The sequence below is a fragment of the Triturus cristatus genome, chromosome 7, assembly GCF_964204655.1.
Source record: "Triturus cristatus chromosome 7, aTriCri1.1, whole genome shotgun sequence".
Classification (NCBI taxonomy): Eukaryota; Metazoa; Chordata; class Amphibia; order Caudata; family Salamandridae; genus Triturus; species Triturus cristatus.
In genome coordinates, this window is record NC_140590.1 from 1,550,610,435 (window position 1) to 1,550,629,301 (window position 18,867).

The 18,867-nt window shown below is 45.5% G+C and overlaps 1 protein-coding gene across 3 annotated transcripts in view; it reads left to right on the forward strand.

Moving 5' to 3' along the window:
* The window catches only part of LOC146812352 (embryonic polyadenylate-binding protein-like), an 818,377-nt gene extending 807,611 nt beyond the window's left edge, over window positions 1-10,766 (forward strand). For all 3 annotated transcript variants that reach the window (XM_085619346.1, XM_085619345.1, XM_085619347.1), the window contains one exon: window positions 10,346-10,766. In XM_085619346.1, the coding sequence (XP_085475472.1) occupies window positions 10,346-10,423 (78 nt within the window). In that variant the 3' untranslated portion in view covers window positions 10,424-10,766. The remainder of the gene's footprint in view (window positions 1-10,345) is intronic.
* Window positions 10,767-18,867: the final 8,101 nt, after the last annotated feature.

Consider the following 18,867-nt stretch of genomic DNA (forward strand, 5'->3'; position numbering starts at 1 on the left):
TCCAAAAGCCAACCAAAAACTCAAACGCTTGATCTGTGACACCAACATATTAACTCACACCCTATGTCAACTATCAGTAACGAGACCCTGCTGCTGCCTCCCTCTATGACCAATGCCCAGGACCTCATGGATCACGATTTCAATCCCATGTGCAAAATCGACACCATAGCCGCGACGCAATTAAAAAGAATCCCGTCCAAACGATCCAATCCCTGGTTCAGCAGTAATCTTAACAATGAACGGTGACACCTTATGTAGAGTAAGCTTATAATCTGAAAGAAACACGTTAGTTAGATTCCTCACCTTAGATTATCCCCAGGCGTCAGGCTGGATCCGGAAAGATTTTTGTAGCAATACCCCTTGCGCGTCGCTAGGCATAGTCTGCGGCTCCGCATCCGTCGTTGGCGTCGTGCGCCGGAATGACGTCGTCGGAGTACTTACACGCCGCCCTCGCGCGCTGACGTCCGTTCTTCTTTTTTCCGTGCCAGACAGCGCCGATCCGGGAAGAGCTTACCCCTTAGTCAATTTTTGACTAAACTTTTTTGACTCTTTTTGGTCTTCTGTCGACTCGACTCTGGTGCCGGTAGGATGCCCGGGTTTAAAGCCTGTTACTCCTGTCATCGACTGATGTCGGTGACGGACCACCATCGCCGGTGCCTTTACTGCCTGGGGGCCGACCACGACGCGGAGTCGTGCCCCGAATGTCAGGCCTTGACCTCGAAGGCTAGGTGGGAGCGGTCCCGTACGCTTCTCGAGCTTCGGCACTCGGCTCCGCGCCGCTCACAGTCCCGGTCCAGGAGGAGGTCCTAGGACCGGTCGCGGAGCCGCAGTCCCCATCATCGCTCGTCGGGCTCGAAGTCTTTGGGTAAGTCGAAGCGATCTAAGAAGTCCAAGAGGCGACACCGCTCTTCGGACTCCCCTCGCCGGTCGCGCAACTCTGCCGAGGGTCAGGGTGGTCCCACCCCCGCGGCTCCGTCGGAGCCGCGTCCGTCCCCATATCTGCCGGTCCCTGGGACTGACGCGACTCCGGCGGAGGTCAGTGCCTTCCTCTCGGCCATGAGGGGACTGGCTCCGCCGTCGACGCCTTCCGGTGCACCTTCGGGCCCCGTGGGCTCGACTGTGCGACCTTGCGTGCCGGCAGCCACGGCCCCGGCGCCGTCGACTACTTCGGTCCCGACGCTGCAGGTCCCCGAGGGATCCAGGCCTGGATCTCTGCCGGCGCTGGTCGACCTCACGATGCCTCCGGCGCCAACACCGGTTCCGCCCCCGGCGCCGTCTCCGGACGACGCCATTCCACGGTTTAGTCCCTGTCCGGGCCTGGCGCCGCTTTACGCCGCACCCGACGCCGATGGATAAGAATTTCATCTACCGCCCGGCTCCGATCATTCCTCCTGTTTATCAGGAATCGGATGACGGGGGCGACTGGGAGGGGTCTGAGGACCCTATGGCCCTACAGGGCCAACTTTCACAGGACTGGGCAGACGAACTGGGGGATGCCAGTGATCTGGACACTTCCCCGGACGCTGGTTTAATCTCTCCTCCGACTGTGGCCTCGGAGGAAGGTGCAGCTTTTTCAGTGGTGCTGCGCAAGGCGGCTGCAGCCCTGGGGCTCGAGCTGCCTGCTGTGGCCGTGAGGACTAACGTCCTCACAGAGGTGCTTCAACCGTCAGCAAGCTCCACTGAGCCTCTGCTGCAGTTCAATGAGACCCTCATAGACATTCTGCAGGGCACTTGGTCCAAGCTCTCCACGGTTCCTCCTGTGGATCGGAACGTGGCCCGGCGCCACCACCCTGCTCCGGGCGACCCCAGTTTTCTGTCCCAACACCCTACCCCCGATAGTCTGGTTATCCAGGCCTCCACTTCCCAATCCTCCGGATCGGGAATCCAAGAGGCTAGAACAGTTCGGAAAGAAGCTGTTCTCTTCCCTGAGTTTAGGCCTGCGGTCTTTGAACACCGCTTGCCTCTTGAACCGTTTCTCCCACTCTCTGTGGGATACGGTGGAGGACGTACTACCCCTGTGTCCGGAGGAGGCCCGGACACGTCTCTCCCAGGCGTTTGCTGACGGACGAGATGCAGCACGACATGCCATACGGTGTGGACTAGACACCACGGACTCGCTGGGTCGGGCGATTTCCACCACGGTGGCGCTCCGGCGCCACGCCTGGCTGCGGTCCACGTCCTTTTCGGGGGATGTCCAGAGTTCCCTCATGGATATGCCCTTTGATGGCACTCGCCTTTTTGGTGGGAAGGCGGATAGTGCGCTGGCTCGTTTTAAGGACTCCCAGGCTACGGCCAGGTCCTTGGGTCTCTCGGCCCCACGGCCGCAAACTTCCGCCTTTCGCCCCTTTCGTGGCCAAGGAAGGGGCGCCTCCTCACGTCCGCCTAGCCATCAGCCGCAGACCCAACCTGCACGCGGACGTGGATTCCGCTGTGGCGGTACTGGAGGACAACGTGCCGGTCAGTCCACATCCACCCCGGCAGCATCCACCTCAAAGCCCTCCTAGTCCGAGCTTTCAGGCCCATTCCACGCCAGTGGGCGGCAGAGTTCGCCATCACCTGCTCCACTGGCGATCCATCACTTCGGACAGGTGGGTGCTGCAAATCGTCTCGAAGGGGCTACTCCCTCCCCTTCGAGACGACCCCTCCAGCCATGCCACCGTATATCGGAGGATCACTTGAATGTTCTGCGGGAGGAAGTTACGGCCCTCTTGGCCAAAGAGGCCGTCGAGCGCTTTCCTGGTCCGGAAGTAGGCCGTGGTTGCTATTCCCACTACTTTCTGGTTCCCAAGAAAGGCAAAGGGGGCCTACGCCCTATCTTGGACCTCAGGAGCGTCAACGATTTCCTCCGGAAGGAACGGTTCAAGATGCTAACTTTAGCTGAGGTTCTGGCTGCCTTCGACCCTGGAGACTGGATGGTAGCGTTGGACTTGCAGGACGCCTATTTTCACATCTCCGTCCTGCCGGCCCACCGGCGTTACCTGCAGTTCACGGTGGGCCAAGAGCACTTTCAGTTCACCGTGCTCCCCTTCGGCCTCACCAGTGCCCCTCGGGTGTTCACGAAAGTGATGGCGGTGGTTGCAGCTCATCTGCGCAGATCGGGGGTTCCAGTCTTCCCCCATCTCGACGACTGGCTGTTGAAGGCGGGCTCGCCCCAGCATGTCATCTCCCACCTCTAGACTACGGCCGACCTCCTGCATTTTCTGGGGTTCTCCATCAACGTGCCGAAGTCACACCTGAGACCCTCCCAGAAGCTCCTCTTCATCGGAGCAGTTCTCGATTCGGCGCAGTTCCGTGCTTATCCTCCGGAACAGCGGGTCCGGGATATTCAGGCTCTGATTCCCATCTTTCGGCCTCTATCCTGGGTTTCGGTCAGGTTGGTGCTGCGGCTTCTGGGGCTGATGGCCTCCTGCATCCTGTTGGTGCATTACGCCAGGTGGCGCATGCGGGCTCTGCAGTGGGGCCTGAAGTTTCAGTGGGCCCAGCATCGAGGCAACCTGTCCGACCATGTCTTGATCTCGGAGGTCTCTGCGAAACAGTTGCAGTGGTGGCTCACGGACCGCGATTAGGTCAGGGGCAGATGCCTCTCCCTACCCCAACCGGAGCACGTAGTAGTGACAGACGCGTCCCTCCTGGGATGGGCGGGCCATATGGGAGAGGCGGAGATCAGAGGTCTCTGGTCTCCGGCGGAGTCTGAACTCCATATCAACCTGTTGGAGCTGAGAGCGATCCGGCTTGCACTGAAAGCCTTCCTTCCCTCTGTCCGGAGAAGTGTCGTGCAGTTGTTCACGGACAACACCACCGCCATGTGGTATTGCAACAAACCGGGCGGGGTGGGGTCGTGGACCCTTTGACATGGCTGGAACACCAGGGCATCATCCTGGTGGTTCAACATCTGGCGGGCTCTCTGAACGCCAGAGCGGTCGAACTCAGCCGCCGGTGCATGATGGATCACGAATGGCGTCTGAACTCGGACGTGGCGCAAGGTCTCTTTCTGCAGTGGGGAGAGCCTTGGTTAGATCTATTCGCCACTGAAGAGAACGCGCAATGTCAGCAGTTCTGTGCGTTGGAATTTCCAAGGCGGCACTCGCTTGGAGACGCTTTTCGTCGCGAGTGGAGTTGCGGTCTGTTGTACGCCTTTCTGCCTATACCACTTCTGCCCAGAGTGCTGAAGAAGATCAGGCGCGACCGGGCCCAAGTCATCTTAGTGGCTCCGGATTGGGCACGAAGGTACTGGTATCCCGAGCTACTCAGTATGTCAATCGATCCTCCGATACGACTGCCTCTTCAGGAGGACCCTTTGTCGCAGCAGCAGGGGACGGTCCTCCACCCGAACCTGTCCAGTCTCCACCTCCATGCGTGGAGATTGAGCGGCGACAGTTGATGCCATTTGACTTGCCTCCTGAAGTCTGTGATGTGATTCTGGCAGCCAGGCGTCCCTCCACAAAATCGGTATACGCATGCAGGTGGAACAAATTTGTGGCATGGTGCACAGCAAAGGCTGTGGATCCCCTTTCCGCCCCTCTTTCTGAGGTTCTACTCTTTCTTCTTTCGTTGGCCCAGCAGGGCTCTGCTCTGGGCACCTTGAAAGGTTATCTTTCTGCAATCTCTGCTTTCTTATGGCTTCCTGATCAGCCTTCTCTTTTCAAGTCCCCTGTTGTTTCGCGCTTTCTTAAAGGCATTACTCACATGTTTCCTCCTGTCCCCTTCGTAATGCCTCAGTGGGATTTGAATCTTGTCTTGACCTTTCTGATGTGCGCTCCCTTTGAGCCCCTTCACAATTGTCTACTTCGTCTTCTGACTCTTAAGACTGCTTTCCTGGTTGCTATCACCTCAGCTAGACGGGTGAGTGAGCTCCAGGCTCTGTCATCTAAGCCTCCCTTTCTTTCTGTTCATCCGGACAAGGTTGTCCTCCGTACTCGTCCTTCTTTTCTTCCGAAAGTGGTGACCCCCTTTCACATCGGGCAATCGGTCACTTTGCCCACCTTTTTTCCGCATCCTTCGAAAGAGGAAGAGAGGCTCCACCGTCTGGACCCAAAATGTGCGCTGTCCTTTTATTTAGACCGCACCAGACCGTTCCGGGTGGATGGCCAACTTTTTGTTGGATACGTAGGTGCTAAGAAGGGGAGTGCCGTACACAAAACGGACCATCTCACGGTGGGTCGTCTTGTGTATAAAAGTTTGTTACTCCTTGGTGAAAAAGGACCCTCCTGTTGGGCTGAGAGCCCATTCCACCCGGGCCAAGGTGGCGACTACTGACTGTCAGGCGGCGACGTGGGCCTCACTGCACACGTTTGCCAAGCACTATTGCCTGGACAGCCAAGTCCGGAGAGATGGCTTCATTGGCCGTTCTGTTCTCCAGGACTTTCTGGTGTGATCTTGGTTCGCAGACCCTCCACCGGGGTTGGTATTGCTGGGGTATCTATTCTAAGGTGAGGAATCTAACTAACGTGTTTCTTTCAGATGAACAAGATACTTACCTTCGGTAACGATGTATCTGTGAGAAACATTAGTTAGATTCCTCACCGACCCACCCATCCTCCCCGCTCTGCAAACCGACATCTAGCGTTAAGGTCATCCTGTTCAGGGCCCTAGACTTTTTGGCACCAGTGTCGGTCTCTTGCATGGCTCTGCGTTCCTGGCGCGGAAAGCTATGTACAAGAACTGATGTCAGCGCGAGAGGGCGGCGTGTAAATTCTCCGTCATTCCGACGACGGACGCGGAGCCGCAGACGACGCCTAGCAACGTGCAAGGGGCATTGTTACAAAAATCTTTCCGGATCCAGCCTGACGCCTGGGGATATTCTAAGGTGAGGAATCTAACTAATGTTTCTTACAGATACATCGTTACCAAAGGTAAGTAACTTGTTCATTCCTGCCATTCTCTGCCAGTCTAAGGATCGCCCACATCTGTATCCCAGTGCTGGTGCAATGCATCCAGGGCTGCATGAGTACGTAGAGAGCTAGCCATCTATTGTGTCAGGTGACAACCTCTTCCCAACTGGCCTGTAAGAAGATCAGCCTCTGCGACAAGCTCCTCCATAGGCCTGAGGGCCCCATTCCAATACAAATCACCCATGATGTGAAGTCCCGCTGAGTTCCAGGGACCCAGTTCCCTTTGGCAGCACCCATTACTACTGACAAGCATATCGGTCTGCACATACTAATGAACACATGGGAGCCTAAACTTTGCCTAAGGCTTCAACAGAGGTCAAAAAGGGAAACTTTCTGATCAAACAGGTATGACCGAACCCAAGTGGTTAAGTGCACACCAAATTTTATAATCTAGGTAAAAACGTCTAACTTGATTGTTTTAATATCTGTGGGCAGTCAGTTGATACCCCCACATTTTTTCTGCATACTAAGTTACTATTTGATCCATCAACTGAAGAGCACCAAAGGAGAAACTGCTTACTGCTACTTTTTTTTTTCGCCAGGTCCTGTTTGGACATACTAAGTTACTATTTGGTCTATCAACTGAGCAGCACCAAAGGATAAACTGCTTAGTGCTGCGTTTTTTTTTTTGTTTTTTTTGCCAGTTCCTATTTGGGTTTGGGAAAAACCTAATCCTTGTAATTGGCAAGAAATAGTGGCATAACCATTTATTTTGGGTTCCCTACTATTATATTGACTCCCATAAGTCCAAGAAGAGAACACGCTTTGGTGTTGCCAGTGAGCTGTCTGTGACTGGTTTACTCCTGTGTGAGATTTTGTAAAAAGTAGAGTAAGTGACTTTCTGGACAGCCAAAGTATTATGGTTTCAAGTGAGGCTTTGTTGAGCATCCATGCAGTGTTGGTCAAGTATGGAATCAAACTGCAGAGTACAAGGAAATCATTTGATATCGACAATATAGTGTTCTGGTCTGATGATGGCATGTAACAGGCTGTTGTTTTTTTAAAGCAATGCGCACTACCCTGCAAAAAAAACGTGTTGACTCCTACAGCCAGAACTTCTATGATCTCTGCGTTAAGAGAGCAGAAGCCACACTGCCTGTCCTTCTGAACTACTTTAACAGTCATAAAACCAGGTGTTGCTGTATATACCAGTTGATTTCTATCTTGTACAGTAATTTTCTTCTACTCAACAGCCTATGTACCAAGTTATTCCAAATGGAAGGTAACCCAGTTCCCAGTCCTGAGGAGACCCAAACTGGGTCGAAATGGGTCAACGTATCTCCAAGAAGCAAAAGTCGTGCTTTCAATTGGCCACAGGAGAGGGACTTTTTGGTGGAATATAACAAAATAAATTCATGTCATACCCCCTAAATACTTTGTTGAGCCTAGTTCCCCTGAACTTATGTAAAATTGGACTATATATTCCACTGAATTAAGAAACTATCCACATCCTGTTGTGAAAGATTGTGTAACTGGCACATGGTTTTTGTGAATTGAATTGACTTTATCTTGCACTGTTTTTATTCACTGGTGACGAGACGCTTGCACATCACAGTATTTATTTATTTTATTTATAAAGCTTTGTATAGCGCAAACATGACCCTAGTGGGTATCAGAGTGGTTTATGTGAAGGGAAGGGAGGGTATAATTGAGCTAACTAAAATAATCAAATATATGAATGAAGTACAGAGCATTGAGAATACACAAATTACTAATCTTGTTCTCAAAGGTAGTCAGCAATGAAAAGGTCAGGCATCCTAGAGTCACGGGTATGGTCACAATCAAGAAACACAGAGGTGATAGCTTAGGGTAAAAACGTGTTAATCAGAAATGATTTTGCTTCTTTTTTGAAGGTGGTGGTAGATGAGATTAGGCGAACATCCGGTGGCAGAGAGTTCCATATCTTAGGTGCAACACCCGCAAAAGCTCTGTATCCCGTTTTCTTTTTATGGAAACATTGTTTTTGGTAGCAGGGAGCTCGCGCTTTGCGACGGGCTGCAACCCCCCGATTTTTTCAAGCTTTTGAGCCACATATCTGGGGGTATTGATATGAAGGGCTTTATGCGTCATGCATGCTATCTTTATTTGAATTCTTGCCTCATAAGGAAGCCAGTTCAGGGCTTTTAGAGCCAGGGAGATGTGCCTGTTTCTTTTTGTTCAGGAGACAATCTGGCAGCCACGTTAAGGGAGGCCCTTAGAAGGACCAACTTGTACCTAGGTAGGCCACATAGCGTGGCACTACCATAGTCCAGTTTGGGCAACACAACATCTGGAACCGCATGCTTGAGGTCCTCCTGTGGGAGGTAAGGTATAAGTTTCTGTAGAATGCTCACCTGATAATTCGCTCCTTTGGTGACAGTACCTATGTGACATTGCATATTCAGGTGTTTGTCTAGTGTAATTCCCAAGGATCTAGCAGACTCTAGGATGTGATGAGAACAGTTGAGTGCTGTAAAATGTTTCATCCAAAGATCGATTTTGGGAATGTTGTTCGGAGGCGAGATGAGTAGGAATTCCATTTTACCGGCGTTGCACTTTACATGATTTGTCAGTGAGCCAAAGATGAGTGTTTTGTAAAGTAGAGGTGAGGGATATGGTGTCATCTGGGGAGGAGATTTAGATATAAAATTGCGTGTCGTCTGCATAAAGTGATAATGAAGATTACAAGATTTTAAGGAGTCTGCTAGCGGTTCGAAGAAAAGATTGAAGAGAATGGGTGAGAGAGCTGATCCCTGTGGAACACCAAGAGTGACCAAGGAAGGCTTAAAAAGGGATTGATTCATCTTGACTCGTTGAGATCCGTTGTACAAGAATGAAGTAAACCATTGCAATACAACCCCTAATAAGCCCATCCTTCGTTCAAGTAGGGTCAGCAGCCTGTCTTGTTTAACAGTGTCAAAGGCAGAAGATAAGTGAAGTAGTATCGGAAAGCATGTTTCATTTAAATCCAACATTTCTTAGGTCATCCACCACGTGAGTGAGTGCTGATTCAGTGCTGTGACCATGACAGAAGCCTGATTGGTGTTGGTCAAAGAGTTGAAAATTGTCTGTGGTTGCAGAGTTGGATCTGGACAGATTTTTCCTGGACCTTCGCAAGATAGGGGATGTTAGAGATAGCTCAAATGTTGTTGGAACTTGTGCAATCTGCATTTGTTTTTTTTAAAGTGGGGGGTTACCTCTCCTACTTTTAGACAGTCAGGGATGGTGCCTTGACATAGCGAGGCATTTACAATCTTAAACCATAAGGGGACAATAATGGCTTTGATCTCTTTGAAGATAGTCCGAGGTAGAGGATCAATGAAGTGATTAGATGGGGTTATGGATGAAAGCATGTTGTAGATATCACTGTCATTTATTGATGTGAAAGTGTGCCAGCAGGCATTGTTTTTTTTATTTGAAAGTGTGCCTGGAGGCATTGTTTTTTGGGACCTGCCTGGGTGGGTCGCTCCATTCACTGGGCTGGGGGAGCGTGGAAAGATAAATGAGGCAGCCAGGAGAAGTTCCTTCACTGATTGAAGTTCGTTCTCGATAATTTTAGTTTTTGCCAGGAAGAAGGAAGCCAACGCTTCACAGTTGGGGAGCGTGATGGCTCCAATGTACAGCATTCAGACAGTTGTTTGTGAAAAAACTGTTTTCCTGTGTATAATTTTAATGTCACAATAACAAATGTTTGCTCAAGTTAAATAATTAAAAAATTAAGTTGGAGATTTCTTTTTGATCAGTCTTTTTGATTTGTTTATACTACCAAGCATTAGAAGCTGTTCACGCGAGGTACCCTTTTTGTCTATATAATTGTAACAAGTCCCAGTAGGACCCCTGGTAGAATTCCCTCTATCTATGTATGTTGGTAGAGGTATTTGGTTTGTAGAAAAACGTACCTGCAAGCTAAAGGATCTTCTCATAGTTGTGTGTGCAAAGTCGGTGGTTGGGTGTAAAGATTACTTACATGAATGGTAAGAAATGGGACCCACTATGGCTAGTTGTCTATTATTATGGATTAGGTGAGTCCCAAAAAAATTAGTCTGGCTACTTCTGGAAGTGAGGGAGAGAGTGCAGCTTCATGGATCTGGGTAGGAATGAAGTATCAGACCTTTAAAGATTCCATACAAACTGTAACTCACAGATTCTTCCCTTTCATGCTGGATAAGATATTAATAATACATTTGGTAAGTTGTCGGTTAATCCCTGTGGACTGGTTTGGTTAACAGCGTCTCACTAAAGAAATATGCCTGAAGAGAATCCCATTGATCAAGGTACTTATCATATGCATAAGCTCATATTCCATGTCACTTCGTTATGATTGGGTTTTCACATTTTGAATGTTTTAGTAGTTGCCAGAAACATTAGAAATGTCTGCAACTGGTCAATTAGTGATGAGAACGAGTAACTACTATATTTGACAATTGTAACGTCTGGATGAAGAATTTAGATTTAAATGCAATCTTCTTTAACAGGTAGAAGAAGCAGTTGCAGTACTCCAAGCACACCACGCAAAAGAAGGGACGCATAAGAGTGGACAAGCTGTCGTTTGACAAAGGCCTACCTGCAAAGCATTGCAAGAAAAAGTTTTTGTCCGGGTAGCACATACTTTTTCTCCAAGGACATTTGTAGAAGGAACTTATTTAGCTGTGTGCCTTTGACAAAAATCGGAATGGAAATCTTGGAAAGTATTGTCAAATTGACTATGAAGATAATTTAATTAATTTTTTTGTATGTATATAGAATGTTATATATAAGTAAACAAAATTATTTTCAGCCGAAAGCACATAGCTGAAAGAAAAAAAAAAGATTACTGGAAAGAGCAACATTTGTTTTCTTTGAAATTATAAAAGCATTTGAATTTGTTTTCAAATAAAATGAGGTATATCAATGCAGTTATGTTGGCAGTATCAAGAGTCCTCTGGAGCAGTACCCTCAAGATGTCCGCCTTGAAGTGCAAACTCTACACCGATAATAACAGTGGCTCACAGTAGCCAGACAAGGGAAGGAAGATTGGGGGAGGAGAAGTATACTGCTGGGAGGGAGACCTGGAATGCGCGATGACTAGAATCAGTGACTCTGTGAATATGAAAAACTTAATATATCACTCATAAAAACACTCTTGGTATCAACCGTTACCTGTGGAAGAATGGGGGAGAGGTTTACTGAAGTGCTTCCCTGCATAAACTTTGAGCATGAAATGTATTTGAATTTTGTTTTTCTTTCTCCCATTCTTTTAACAGATCAATTTTTCTAATGTGTAAATGCTTCTTCATTATACATCTTCTTCAGATACATCTCTCTTCTAAGGGCTTATAAGGGTGGTAGTTCTTCACTCTTAGTGTCCCTCAATGAGCGAGTCTTAGTTTGAGAATTACCCTTGATTAAGACCTTTTAAATGTCTGCTAAGCCAAAAACAGGGTGATGTTCAGCTTTACATCTTATTCATTCAAGAATTCAAACTTTAAATGAATTGTATACACAATGTTCTTTACGCCTTCTTTTCCAAAATCTGTCATTCGCTCAGCAAACAATTTTCTTACCCTCATTCTGTTCTCCATAGTCCCACCTGACAGGAAATCAAGATTCTGCTTGCTGGGGGATCATGGGCCAACCCTTGACTTCTGTGCTGGATTTAGTCACATTCTCTTATCCAGCACTGTTTGAACCGTCCGACCGCTCACCAAAACCTGTTTAACATTAAGTCAATGGGATTCCTTTTTATAGTCCTGAGATTCAAGATGGCGAAAGATTTCCTGCTCTCGTGAAATTTGCTTGTTTCAATATGCGTTTGCACTTTCAGGAAACAGAAACCCCTGAATGACATGCTGCAACAAAATTTAGTTTACTAACGGGCATGTTTTCTGTAACAATACACAACTGAACATTTATCCAAGATAGTCTAGTCCTACTCTTGACATATTGCATTAATCCAAAAATGTGAATTTACCCAAATTGTATACTACTGTTTTGTATATCTCCTGAATCTGTACTCCGAAAGATGTGCCAGCTCTACAATTTCGTCCCAGGTCTTGTGTGGCCACGATGGACTCTGCAACCACTCCTGACAATCCCCAGATTGAGGTAAACTAGAGTACTAGATTTGATGTCCTTAGGACTGTCTTTATAGTTGGTTGAATTTCTACTGATTTCTTACAGGACATGATTTTTTTTTTCCAAAGGTCATAAAGGGTTATTAGTGTATCCATTTGTGTGAGCTAGAGCTCAGTGACATTTCATTGATTCCCATTGTTCCCCTTAGTATTTGACTTTAGATGAACGGCCATTTTATTTACATCTGCCTTTTATGCTCAAAAAAGTCAGTATAAATCTTCTTTTCCTTTATTGGAGTGTTGCTGTTGTGGGTTAATTCTGTCTTTTAACTGCTGAGAGTTTTAGACTTTCTTCGTCTGTAGTAGTTTTGTTTTGGAGATTTGTTTACGATTCCTTATTTTATCACAGTCTCATGGTGGCATCTCCTGTTAGGTGTATTGTGAGCTTCGGGCTGACCACAAGATCTTTTTTTCAAACTCAGCCCCTAAATTGTGAGATACAAGCATGCAAATCTAGAATAGCCACCGGATACACAACTATCATTATTACATGTAAGCACTTACTTTCCTTGTATTGATTCTGTTCTTCCGAATTGCTGTTCTCTAAATTATTCCTTCATGACCCCTCCTACTTCCCTATGATTATTTCAGTTCAGTTTTAGTCTTTATGTTGAAGAAAGCATTTTCTCATGTGAAGGTTGTTCCATTTTAATTAGGGCTCCCAGTTTTCCGTTTTTACTAATTTTTACAGATAAATACAGACCGAAAACGATGTATTTTTCTTTCTGTATTTATTTTTAAATAGATAAAAAATAAGGAAAATGGCTCTCCTTTGGACGATTTTTTTTATTGCGTCAATCATGAGCGCCAAGTGAGTAGGCATACAGATTGAGAGGTAGGAGAGATTAAAAAAGATAATAGATTTCCTAATTAAGCTTAATTGAGTGCAGCGCTAAAGTAATTTATGCTATTCTACAATACAATTGTTTTCAGATAACGCTATTGCACTGTATACTGCGCAAATCTTTTGGACATTCAAATGAGAGTATACATTTCAGTCAAAATGTAGAAAAATACCCATTGCAGCTTCATTTATACAGAAAACACAAAAATGGATAAATACAGAAAATATGAGCAAAAAATAAATATGGATAAATAGACGGAAATGTTGAAAAAAATTAATTCCATGAAACCGAATGCCCTAATTATAATTATAATGCCCCACTCCAATACAGTCTTTGTTTCATATGTATAATTATTGTTCTTTTAGAATCAATATGCTTGTAAAGCCAGATATATATATATATATATATATTCACTGAAAAAACCATAGGTTTCACACATGTTATAGTTAGCTGTACATTTCACTCGTAAAAAACCAATGAAATTCCACGTTATAGTTAGATCAGGTAACTATAACTTGCGCGCCCACAATAAACTGCTGATGACGTCACATATTACATCACTCATGACCTGGTCAGTGACATCACTCATGACATCAATGATGACATCTGAAATTACACATTGTGGATTGCGGTCGCGCAAGTTATAGTTACCTGATCTAACTATAACGTGGAATTTCATTGGTTTTTTACGAGTGAAATGTACAGCTTACTATAACATGTGTGAAACCTATGGTTTTTTCAGTGAATTTGCAAGGTTTTGTAAATGATAATTCCTAACTATAACGTGTGTGAAACCTATGGTTTTTTCAGTGAATTTGTACGGTTTTTTAAATGCTAAGTTATGTATTTTTTTTTTTTTTTTTTTTCTGGTTTTTCACTGTGCGCACACCCTGCGCGCACGGTGCGCTTCGCACACCGTGCGCACGCTGTGGGCGCTCGGTGCGCTTCGTGCACCAAGCGCCCACGTTGCGCAGTCCATGCCGTGCGCGCCTCGCATTTTTTTACACATTAACATTTGTTTTTTTCTCCCTTGTGGGTCCTTTAATTTGTTTAATAAATGTGATTGTTACTTCTTTATTTATTTATTTATTTATTTATTTTTTGCCGTGCGCGTATGGTAAGCTTACCGTACGCGCACTCCGCGGTTTGTTTTTAAAAATTATTAAATGTATTTTTCGTACTTTTGGGTCCTTCTTGGACCCCCTGACAAACACTAGGGGGTCTGCAACTCTCTTCGTTGCCCCCTTTTCACGTTCCCCACCTTTGTTTCTCAGTGCGAGAGACAGAAAATGGCGGCCGACACTTCCTGATTTCGACCGATTCGAATGTTTACAGTCATGTAACCACCAATCAGAATTGAGCTCGCGCACGGCACCGTACGCGGACGGTAAGCTTACGGTAAGCGCACGGAGCGCGCCTATAGATATATATATTGATTTAAATGCTATTTTCTCAGGACCTACTGTACAGATTTACACCAGACCTACAAAAGGCACATCCTTGACCTGAGGACTACTTCTCTGCCAAATTTCAAGTAATTCTGTTCAGCCGTTCGGGCTGTAGCTCGGACTAAAGGTCCTATGGGAAAATGCATGGGGAAAACGCGTTTTGGGACCCCCCTTTTTTCTCAGCCCCCGCTTGACGAATCCCCCCCGAGACTTTCAGGGTAGGAGCGGAGCGTAGCGCCCCATTAGTTTTGAAAATTTCGCGAGGATTCGTCGACCGGCGCCAAAGTTATTCCAAATAGAATGTTGCGGACTTCCTATGGAAACACGGTCCTAACTATAACTATCTACTGGCGACCGCCAGTAGATAATATATATATATATTCCTCAATCGATCAAGTGAGTAGTTTGGTTTTTATTTTGTGTACAAAGAGAGAATTGTTAAATCAGCTGTCTTGCTTCGACCTTTTTCAGGTAGTGCTTACATCCATGTTAACTGATGTCTGGTTCAACAGTTTTAATTGCATCACACTACATATTTAAAGAATGCTTCCTGGTCATTAGAATAATAAAGTGGTGTTTATCAACTTTGAATATATGACTGTGTATAGTTCCCATCACTTATAGGCAGGACATCAAGTCTTTGGTACCATCAAATTAATAAAATGTGTTAAAAATATCAAGAACGTCAGTTAGACCTCATGGTTCTTGAACCTGAAGTTTTTACAAAAGTCTGTAGTGGACACACTATTTATACAACATTGTCACTTTACAATGATGACCAGCACATTTTTACTTATTGGCAATAAGAGGGAGAGTAGTTTTCACAAAACCGGCTTATGAACCCCTTCTGGGCATGTAGCATGGTGAATGAAGTTCATTATATGGCCCTTCTCCTGTATGAGGGGATGTGGCTCATGTAGGCATGGTTTTCAGACCATCACAATGTAAAACTAAGAACAGGTGTGTTGGGCACAGCACTTAATTGGCAGGCATTGATTTTACTAGTGTCCTTAGGTACAGTGATTTTTCTTTTTTTGGGCCACAATCTTGATTTGTTTTCAGAAAGCAAAGCTCCATTGTGCTGTCATGAAAGAGGATGAGATTAACATGGAGCCTCTAGCTCTGGATTGAGCAATGTACAGTGAACAGTAAGCTAAAGCCATTTTAGGCAAGCCATGCACACAAATTGGGAGTGAAAGTTGGGCCATGAACTTTGTGGATGGGTATAAGGGTATTACTTGGCTTAAATTGGACCGAGTGTGCCACAGAGGGAGCATTCTTCACAGAAATGTGCTTATTGGTAAATGCTGCACTTACACTGCTTTTACACCAGAGGGCACTAAAGCAGTAAAAGAGTAACAAAATCCGGTGCTTCCAGTTTCTGCTGAAAAGAGAAATATACCCTTCAGTGGTCTTTAACCAGTTATAATAAGTTTTAACTGAAAACCGAAAGCCCTACTTATACTCTCTTCGGGCTGGTGATGCCGGCCTAGCTCTTGTTGTAGCTTACAGATTCATAGACCAGTTTACAAGTACATGCACTGTTGTTCAGGATTTCACGGCTGGCTATATCGTGTATTTACTTAAATAGGTGACTATTTGACTAGCTACCCACGTTGTCGCTGCCTACTTACACTTCACTTAGTGTATGTGCCTTGCCTTTCAAATGACTTGTATAGTACCTGTTGGACTTGCATGAGTCACTTCTATCTTTTCTCTTATACCCTCTTTGGTGTCTGTTGTACACCTTTGAATATAAATGTAACTAACTCTGTGTCATGTTGGCCCGTTAGTGAAAACCTTGTAGCAGTGGTGTACAGTGTGGTTGATGAAGGGCCAGATCTATACCAGTTTTATAGTATATTCACATAAAATGTATGTACGATTGGGCTAATTCTCTAACAAAAGTGCCAAAGTATGGCAAGTTGTACAACTCTACCTGAACATACTTTTACACTTTATTTTTCACATGACAGGTGTCACAGTAGTAAGGCCAGAAAGAACTACAGGTAAGAGCCATTGAGCCTGTTGTGTGACTTTCTTACTACTGTCTTTTCCATGACTAGAACATTGTATGCAGTGTACAATTCCATTCCATGGGAACGGTAGCCAAAAACACAATAGGATTTCTTTTTTTTCCTTTTTGTTTTCTCAAACAGTAAATATTTTTTCCATTTGGAGAAAGCCCTTCCTTACACTCCCAGAAAATTTGGTTGATTCTTTTCTTTTATTGAAGGAGAGTTTCTCTAACCCTTGGCTATAGTACATCTATGACTAATTCCACGGTTGGAAGTGAACACATTTTAATTTTAGTGGTCATGGAGGTGGAGGTTTGTGGGCATTCACAAACTTACAAGGGTAACCATGCATGCACTTTGCACCCCAAGTTTGGGAGTTACTACTCCGCATTTCTCTACAGTCGCAACAGTAAAATCTGCTGTAGAAAAACAGTTTACACCTGCCAAGATTCCTTTTGTGATAACTTGACAGGCGCAACTAGCAGTTTGTGGCAGTAAACCTATTTTTATATTAAAAAATGGCTATATGAATCAGGCCCAATGAATCTAAATGGAAATCATTCACCTAGTCAGTGGCTCTCCTAATAATCTGGTCTTGAGCCAGCATTGTCACTTGGAATAATTATAATTTCCCATTAAATCCTGGTCTGTCTCAGCAGCCCGTATACCTGTAAACTTTCTGCAGACACCTGTCGGAGGTTGTATGAGACTGCACAATCCCAAGAGTTTATCTTGCCTACAGACCACTTTTGCGGTCTGTTGGAGATCTCATGTTATCAATACAGTATAACATACATACATTCAGAGATGGACTTTGGTCCTTCCCCCTTCAACCATTGGTTAGTTAGCCTTTTTAATGGCTTGCCATTTTTAGTAGCTTGCCATTGGCTGGATGGTCTGTTCTTCTAGCAGTTGTATTAAGTGGAGTGTTTAATGCTTGAAATAGACCCTTTTCTCCTGCCCCATGCTCTGAGCCTCTTCCTCCACCCTCCTGTGCAAGATGGAGTCACTGCTAGTATTTTGTGCCAGCAAGTTCTATTCTGGCTTTGTCCATGTTGATTCAAAAACTAGCAAAACCAAATAATTCTATCATGTATCGGAGTGTCTTACTTTTTTAGAAGCTCATTACAAGATTATTTCTTCCAGTATGTATGTATGGGGTATTTCTATAGCATAAACCTATCCAAAAAATTAGGGCAGATTTGGGAAGGTTCTGATGGATAAGATGTTTTTCTAGCTCCTGGGTGCATGAATGGAAAAGTCCTGCTGCATGGTTTCTTTTTTTAAATTTCTTATTTGCAGTCTAATGGTGTTGTGGCTGTGGGTGAGCCGAGAACCACCGAGCTAGTGAGCTTGTCTGCAAGATAACCCAGTTTGTTGATCGTGATGGCTTTGTAAATGATGCAGCTACTTTTCAAGATGTACCAAGTGTACCCAATTGAGATTAATCCGGATAGGGGTGATGAGATCATATTTCTTCAGTTCTTGGATGAGGCTTGCAGCAGTATTCAGGATGACCTTAAAGGGTGTCAGTGTGGAATTGAGGTGACCTTGCAGCATGGTGTTACTACCATCCAAATGTGAGACTGAGATGTTGAACAGTAGCTTCACTGTAGCAGTTTAAAATCTGTAATTCGACCTCTCAAAATGGACCCTTTGGACTGTTCGAAGTCATGTTGAAAGTTATACAGGCCAGAGAATATCATATGTGAACAGCTAATGCAGGATGCCAAAGGAATACGAGCAGAACATCCAAGCAGAAGACTGAAGAGATAATCTTGAGTAACGGGTAAGAGAAGATGGCGTGATGCTGCTGGTAGGCACCAAGTAAGATGCAATGCATGCAAAGCTTATTTCCAAAGCATCCTCAACCAGCGGATGAGACTGAGCAAGTGAAGCTCTAATAGTTTTGGATGCATTTCAAAGTGGTCACCATGGAGGGGGAAGCAACCTGCTTAAAGACCAAATGACAGAGAGAGACGCATAAAAAAATAAGTATATACAAACATTTGCAATAAAAAATAATTGATGTAATTGGGACAAAACCTTTAGTGCGGCCCATGTAGATAGTTGCTAGAGAGGAATAATGGTGAGACATAGGAGAAAGACGGTGTTGTCGAGAAAAAACACGGTTAGGCACTGGATCCAAACACATTAGGGTGGTAGGATACCATGGTAAGATGGCCATCTCAAGAACAATAGCATGACAGATGGTTGGTCACCACCTGAAAGTGGTAATAAAATCCTGAAGAGCAAGGATCGTGTAGCTCAACCATGGAGAGTAGTACTGCACAGCTGATGCCTAAATAATACAGATCTGAAAAAAACATTTTAGTTATAAATTCCTTACCTTAGAATTACCCCCAGGCGTCAGACTGGATCCGGAAAGATTTTTCGTCAGCAGTACCTCTGCGCGTTGGAAGGTAGCGTCCGTCGGCTGTGTCCGTCGTGGTGACCGGGATGATGTAACGGTAGCTACTTAGACGCCGCCCTCGCACGCTGACGTCCGTTCTTTCTTTTTCTGTGCCAGCCAGCGCAGATCCGGAGAGAGCAGTACCTCTAGTCACTTTTTG